This window comes from Tachysurus vachellii, chromosome 26 (genome assembly GCF_030014155.1).
Source record: "Tachysurus vachellii isolate PV-2020 chromosome 26, HZAU_Pvac_v1, whole genome shotgun sequence".
Taxonomy (NCBI): domain Eukaryota; kingdom Metazoa; phylum Chordata; class Actinopteri; order Siluriformes; family Bagridae; genus Tachysurus; species Tachysurus vachellii.
The window spans coordinates 517,501-525,000 of NC_083485.1; the positions used below are offsets into that span (position 1 = coordinate 517,501).

General features: G+C 41.5%; 2 protein-coding genes and 1 long non-coding RNA gene across 3 annotated transcripts in view; 2 read left to right on the forward strand and 1 right to left on the reverse strand.

Moving 5' to 3' along the window:
• eda2r (ectodysplasin A2 receptor) overlaps positions 1–5,206 on the reverse strand; it is a 5,359-nt gene extending 153 nt beyond the window's left edge. The window contains exons 1-9 of the mRNA XM_060863050.1: positions 5,110–5,206; positions 3,220–3,303; positions 2,775–2,953; positions 2,603–2,688; positions 2,237–2,401; positions 2,011–2,109; positions 1,352–1,524; positions 1,212–1,260; positions 1–914 (exon numbers count right to left, since the gene is read on the reverse strand). The exon at positions 1–914 is cut by the window's left edge and continues 153 nt beyond it. Coding sequence (XP_060719033.1) covers positions 793–914; positions 1,212–1,260; positions 1,352–1,524; positions 2,011–2,109; positions 2,237–2,401; positions 2,603–2,688; positions 2,775–2,953; positions 3,220–3,303 — 957 coding nt within the window. The 5' untranslated portion in view covers positions 5,110–5,206 and the 3' untranslated portion in view covers positions 1–792. The remainder of the gene's footprint in view (positions 915–1,211; positions 1,261–1,351; positions 1,525–2,010; positions 2,110–2,236; positions 2,402–2,602; positions 2,689–2,774; positions 2,954–3,219; positions 3,304–5,109) is intronic.
• LOC132841363 (uncharacterized) overlaps positions 1–7,500 on the forward strand; it is a 266,572-nt gene that overhangs the window by 116,605 nt on the left and 142,467 nt on the right. The window lies entirely within an intron of this gene.
• LOC132840779 (uncharacterized) overlaps positions 5,235–7,500 on the forward strand; it is a 4,928-nt gene continuing 2,662 nt past the window's right edge. The window contains exons 1-2 of the long non-coding RNA XR_009647833.1: positions 5,235–5,318; positions 5,569–5,623. This is a non-coding gene — a long non-coding RNA (uncharacterized LOC132840779). The remainder of the gene's footprint in view (positions 5,319–5,568; positions 5,624–7,500) is intronic.

A 7,500-nucleotide genomic window follows, 5' to 3' on the forward strand; every position in this document is an offset into this window, starting at 1 on the left:
TGTTTCTACAGAAAACACTTTAAATACGGGAGCAGAGTCGTGTCTCATCTCACCAGTGAGAGCTGATGTTAGCCACGCGACTGGAAGCATTAGCATGTGTCTGACCTGAAGTTCACCTCCGCTTCAGGTTCACCCTGAAATGTTACAGACTAAGAACATGCAGAGCTCAGGAGAACCTCCAGAACCTTCAGGAGACCTCCAGGAGAACCTTCATGCTCATCCTTCAGGTGTTGATTTGCATTGTTTGAGGCATTTTAAAATTAGCATTGATATTAAAATGAAATTATTATTTTAGAAATGATTAAAGTTATACTTCTAGTAGGAAACTGAACATCTGTTGTTGGTCATTAGCATATTTAGCAATGTTTTTGATGCTAGTCTATTACATAAAACACTAAAGAGACACTTTAATAATAGATAGATGTTTAACATCAGCATGACGTCAGATCAGCAGCTTGCATGTGAGCAGATAACTAGCTGTTTATCAAGTTAGAAATGTTAGCACTGTGTTAATTAACAGCATGATCACATTTATCAGTCCCTCAGTAATCAGTGAAAATCAGAAAAGCTCTCAGTCACAGTAGAAACAGAAATATCAGTGACTCATGATACAGTTAGCATTTGGTATTCGTTCAGCAGCTAACAACTCATACTTTTAGCAGAAGCACATCAATGTCGTGTGCCATGTTAGCTAACATGCTTACTGCTAATACTCATTCTGCTTCAGAATTAGCAAGATGCTTCTTATAAATTTAGTTACTTAGTAAATTGCAGTTAGCATGATTATCTATTTTAACATGCATTATTAGCATTATTAGGTGTATTCTCTGTATTAGCGGTGTTAGCGGTATTAGCTGTAGAGTCCGGTCCTGGTAGATGTTCCTGCTGTGAAAGTTCAGGATGTAAACGTTCTCCTGAAATGAAACACAACGCTAGCATTAAAAACAACAGCTACAACAAACCTGTCGCAGGGCTAATAAATAACGCTAACGATTACGACTAAACATCTGGATGTTTCAAATGAACAGATTTCAGTTAGAATTTTATTCACAAGATTATCAACATTGAAACTAACAAATGTGCAGATTGTTATGTAGAGATTTCTGAGCTATAATAATAATAATAAGATTCTGTGAAGTTTACTGTGTTAATTAAAGTGATTAAATATTAATAAACAGTGTTATTAAGGATCTGATGAACTGTTAACTCACCTTGTAAAGACAAGCTTGTGTTTTCTGTTACAAACCAAACCTCAGACATCTGAACAGACAGAAAAATGAACATTTTATACAGAACTTTATCCATGTTTCTTCTGTAATTAATTATTTATTTATTTGTTAATAAACTTTACCAGCGTTCTCTTCTGCCCATGTAAAATCTCTCGCTCTGTGCACTCCACTGGGCCGTGCGCCGCCCGCCCTGACCCGCTGTGGTGTGACCCCGTCGCCTGGGCGATGACACCACAGGAAGTGATGTCACTGAAGAGGGTGCTGCGTTCCACAGGAAGTGAGGCGGCAGTGAGGTCTGAGACGTAGCAACGAATCACACGTCACATCGTCATAACGTTTCATCGCTGTGTTGCCTGTCTGTCTGTCTGTCTAAATACACCTAGAACTCACATAACTAACCCAATCTACACAATCTATACAACTACACCTACACAATTCAACACACACTATTCTTCCATTATATATCAGTTGTCCTTGTCCTCTAAAGCAGATAACTGATTATTGAGTGACTGCAGCCTGTAAAGTTTACATTTTCTGTGTAAGACAGTGTATTCAGTCACATTCATTATTCTGACACACACACACAGAGAGACACACACATGCACACTCATGCAGACACACACGCACAGAGAGATACACATCCACGCAGAGAAAGACTCACTCACACACAGATGCACAGAGAGAGAGAAACACTCACGCCCACACACACAGAGACACACACACAAAGAGAGAGCGAGAGAGAGAGAGAGACAGACACACTCAGAGAAACTCACACACTCACCCAAACATCCATATTCTGCTTCCTGGGTCACGCTGTACTCCGTCGCTACGGAAACGGAGGGAGCTGCAATGTCACGGTGACAGCGGGGTGATAAACAGCCTGAGGAAAATTGTGTGTGTGTGTGTGTGAGAGAGAGAGAGACAGTGTGTGTGTGTGTACAGTATTATATATGTATGTATGAGGGTGTACATAAATGTGTGTATGTAGTTAAGTTTTTGTGTGTCACCTTTAAACATTTTCCGAAGTGTGTTAAATCCTCGGCACACCATAACAATTATAATCAATAAAACGGCTGCCATGGCAACAGCTGTCAAGCATGCAGTCATCATTGTGGCAACGTTGAGGGGCGGAGCTTCGGAACTCCATGTTTTAACAGTGGTACCTTTATTTTCTGTTTAACACACACACACACAGTTGCATAATTTACCAATAAACTGACTGTGTGTGTGAGTGTGTGTGTGTGTGTGAGTGTGTGTGTGTGTGAGAGAGAGATGTATTATGGACAGAATGTGTAATTAGGTTTAATGGAGTGTAGCAATGATCCCTGTTTTTACGATTAGTGTGTGTGTGTGTGTATGTGTGTGTGTATTACCACACTGTGTGTGTCTGATGTGGGCAGAACCACAAGGCAAACACTCCAAATCCTGCAGTCCGTCCAGTCGCCTCTTACTGTAGAACCTACAGAGAGTAACCAATCAGAACGCAAGAAATTTGCTTCAAACTGGCATCATTGTGTGTGTGTGTGTGTTGTGTGTTGTGTATACCCAGGCAGACAGTCTCCACACACAGCATTGTGTGTGTGTGTGCATGTCGTGATTTCCTGTCTGTTAAGGCGATGGCAGTTCTGACACATCCTGCATGAGTGTGAGCCCCAGTCTTCCTTAAACCAGCGTCGATCACACACACCACATACGCTGGCTCCGCCCACACCATAGCCACACTCCTGTATACACACACACACACACACAGTGTATGTTATTATGATAGGTGATTCTGTATTGTGTATAAATAACTTTCACCCATGAGAGTTGTTCTTTTTATCACCGCCCCCTTGTTTGATGGACAGTTAAGCTCCTCCCATTGTCCTGAAGGGATTATGTCATACACCAGACTTTATCCCTTTAAGCCCCATTATCTTGCTTCCCTCTTATGTGTTCCTCCTCTCTTCCTCTCCTTTACTCCATCTGTCCTCTCGCTCGATTCTCTCACCTGCTTCAGTTCATGTCCCGGGGGACAGCGTGGACACCTCTGACATTCACCATGAAGAGAAAACTCATCTTCTGCACAGTCCATCTGCAGGGAGAGAGACGACGCTAAACTTTCAAATGAGTCACTACAGTGAAGGAGGTGATGCTTTTGAAAGAGTCACTAAGGCGAAGGAGTCAATACTTCATCCGAGTCACTACAGTGAAGGAGTCGATACTTCATCCGAGTCACTACAGTAAAGGAGTCGATACTTCATCCGAGTCACTACAGTGAAGGAGTCGATACATCATCCGAGTCACTACAGTAAAGGAGTCGATACTTCATCCGAGTCACTACAGTAAAGGAGTCGATACTTCATCCGAGTCACTACAGTGAAGGAGTCGATACTTCATCCGAGTCACTACAGTAAAGGAGTCGATACTTCATCCGAGTCACTACAGTAAAGGAGTCGATATTTCATCTGAGTCACTACAGTAAAGGAGTCGATACTTCATCCGAGTCACTACAGTAAAGGAGTCGATACTTCATCCGAGTCACTACAGTAAAGGAGTCGATACTTCATCTGAGTCACTACAGTAAAGGAGTCGATATTTCATCCGAGTCACTACAGTAAAGGAGTCGATACTTCATCTGAGTCACTACAGTAAAGGAGTCGATATTTCATCCGAGTCACTACAGTGAAGGAGTCGATATTTCATCTGAGTCACTACAGTAAAGAAGTCGATATTTCATCTGAGTCACTACAGTGAAGGAGTCGATACTTCATCTGAGTCACTACAGTGAAGGAGTCGATATTTCATCTGAGTCACTACAGTAAAGGAGTCGATATTTCATCTGAGTCACTACAGTGAAGGAGTCGAAACTTAATATGAATCTACAGTGAAGGAGCTGACATTGTGTTTTTGGAAGATGAGAGGAAACTGGAGAACCTGGAGGAAACCAACACAGAACAATATTTCTCTAAGTGTGTGTACTAACTGAGTTTGTGTGCTCTACATACTACAATCACTACGTTTACATTTCTTCTGAGGATCTAGAACCAGTCAGATGTTTAATATTTATCTTTTTTGGTATATTATTTCCCTGTGTAAGGAAGTGTTGTGTGTGTAAGTGTGTAAGCATTGTGTGTGTAAGTGTGTGTGTGTGTAAGCTTTGCGTGTTTAAGTGTTGTGTTTAAGTGTGTTGTGTGTAAGTGTTGTGTGTATGTTGTGTGTGTAAGTGTTGTGTGTGTCTTGTGTGTGTGTTTTGTGTGTAAGTGTTGTGTGTGTGTTGTGTGTGTAAGTGTTGTTTGTGTTTTGTGTGTAAGTGTTGTGTGTGTACAGTAAGTCTTGTGTTTAAGTGTGTTGTGTGTGTCAGCTTTGTGTGTGTTGTGTGTGTAAGTGTTGTGTGTGTAAGTGTTGTATGTGTAAGTGTTGTCTGTAAGTGTGTGTAAGTGTTGTGTTGTGTGTGTAAGCATTGTGTGTGTAAGTGTTGTGTGTAAGTGTATGTAAGTAAATGAGTGGAGTGTAGAACATCTCACAGACAACACACAGATCAGATCTACCTCAGGTTCAGATTTCACTTTGACATGAAATAAATGTTCACATTAGTCTAACAACATTTAATCCAGGTTCTAGCACAGAACCCACTTCTCTAACAACCCCTAAAGAAAAGATTTGTTCAGAACAACACACTCAGTTTAAGAAGCTTATTGCTTTAACCTGGAAATAAACTAATATCAACTTCTGCAGAGCGCGTTCTGCAGTTACACACCTCTCTGTGTGTGTGTGTGTGTGTGTGTGTGTGTGTGTGTGTGTGTGTGTGTGTACTGTATGTGCATGAGTGTGTGTGTGTGTTTAATTCCGCTGTACATTACTTAATAATGGACTGAATTCCCAGTACAGTGTCTCTTACCTTCACTGCTCCCCGGGTCCCAGTTCCTCTCGCGCTCCGCTCGGGTTCTCACGCTGCTGCTGAGGCTCCGGTGTGTGTGTGTGTGTGTGTGTGTGTGTGCGCGCGCGTCAGTGTGGATGGACGGATGGACGGACATGTCCCGACATGTCACACTCTTTCACGCGAAATTGCATCCCGGCGCGTGCGAAAGAAAAATAAAACAAAAGCGCGTAAGATCGTGTGTGTGTGTGTGTGTGTGTGTGTGTGTGAGATCACTGTATAGCAAAAGTAATTAAACATTATAAATGACAAAATAAGAATGAATATAGTGTGTGTGAGTGTGTATGTGAGTGTGTATGTGAGTGTGTATGTGAGTGTGTGTGTGTGAGTGTGTATGTGAGTGTGTCTGTGTGAGTGTGTATGTGAGTGTGTATGTGTGTGTGAGAGAGAGATTGTGATGTTGTGTTCACTCTTGTGTAGCTCAGCCTGGTGTCGTGTCCCAACCAGTTCTCCTGGTCCTACAGAGGGCACTGGGGTGAGTAATAATAATAATAATAATAATAATATGTTTAATTTATATAGCGCCTTTCCCAAGCTCAAGGACGCTTTACAAGGTACAGTATTTCAAGACAGATGAAATATAGTGTAACACACACATACATATTTGTCGGACATTTGCCCAGGATGAAGGATCACATGCAGCTGCATGAGATAATAACAGAAGACAGGACTATACACAAAAACATACAGTACAAGAGATAAGACTCTACATAGTACACAGTACATACACCACATTACAGAAAAATTAAGGACTCCTAATACATATGCGTTTACTGATAGTGAAGGTTGAAAAGGTCTTAAGCCTTGATTTAAATTCAGACAAAGTGGTGATGGTTCTGAGTGCAATGGGTAGGGAGTTCAATAGTGTTGGAGCAGTGACAGAAAAGGATCTGCCACCTGCAGAGGATAAAGGGTATCTAGGAATACAAAGAAGTTCAGAATTTGAGGACCGGAGTGATCGTGAAGGTACATAGGATGAGAGAAGATCGTAAGATGGGGGAGGGAGCATTTAGTGCCTTATAAGTGAGCAGTATGATTTTATATTTTATGCGTGATGAGACTGGCAGCCAGTGAAGATCAAATAATATACAGTAGGGGTGATGTGGGCAGATTTTTTATTGGAGGTGAACATTCTGGCAGCCGAGTTTTGTATGTACTGTAAACATGAGATAGAGTGAGCTGAGAGACCAGAGAAGAGTGAGTTGCAGTAATCGAGATGGGACGTAATCAGAGCATGTACTAATGTTTCGGCATCATTTCTGCAGATAAAAGGTCACAGTTTGACAATGTGCTGTAAATGAAAAAAAGACATTTTAGAGAGGCTGCGAATGTGGGCATCAAAGGATAGTGAGGGGTCGAGTATGATACCTAAATTTCTAACAGTAGCTGAGGGGGAAATCGTAGTAGCATCCAGATCAAGACTAAAGTCCACAGAGTTGTTTTTTATTAGAGATGGAGGACCAGTTATCAGAATGTCGGTTTTACCCAGATTCAGGCTAAGAACATTTGAGTGTAGCCATAGTTTTAACTCGCTAACACAAGAGGAGTGTGAGGATTTTACATTAACAGAATCTGGTCAACAGGCAGTATATATAACAGTATATAACTGAATATCATCAGCATAACAATGATAACTAAAACCATGTCGACGAATGATGTTGCCAAGCGGCTGAATGTACAGAATGAATAGCAGTGGGCCAAGAACAGAGCCCTGTGGGACACCCTGTTGAAGTAAGACAGTAGGAGATTTGGAATTGTGTATGGAGATGTGATATTGCCTGCCTGTGAGATAAGAGGAAAACCAGGATAGTGCAGAGCCTGATATGCCAAATCTTATGACAGACAGTATCAAAGGCAGAGCTGAGGTCTAATAACAGAAGTATAGAGAGACTACCTGAGTCTCCAGTGAGTAAAAGATCATTAACAACCTTTACTAGCGCGGTCTCTGTGCTATGCTGTTGGCGGAAGCCAGATTGAAAAATATCAAAGAGGTTGTTACCAGCTAGGAATGACTGCAGCTGAGAGGCCACAGCCTGTTCCATAATCTTTGATACAAATGGAAGGTTGGAAATAGAGCGGTAGTTGGGTAAGTCTGCCGGGTCCAGATTAGTCTTTTTAAGTATGGGAGTAACAGCAGCAGTCTTAAGGGACACAGGTACAGTAGAGGAGATAAATGACATTAATAAGGTGGGAGATGGGGGCAGAAATCGCAGATGTACAATCTTTTAGCAGGAAAGTAGGTGCAGGATCAAGAGTACATGATGAGGAGTTAGATTTTTGTATTAACTCAGTGATTAATGAGGAATTGGTTAAGGCTAGGGTTGTCATGGAATTATTAGATTGAGATTTCAT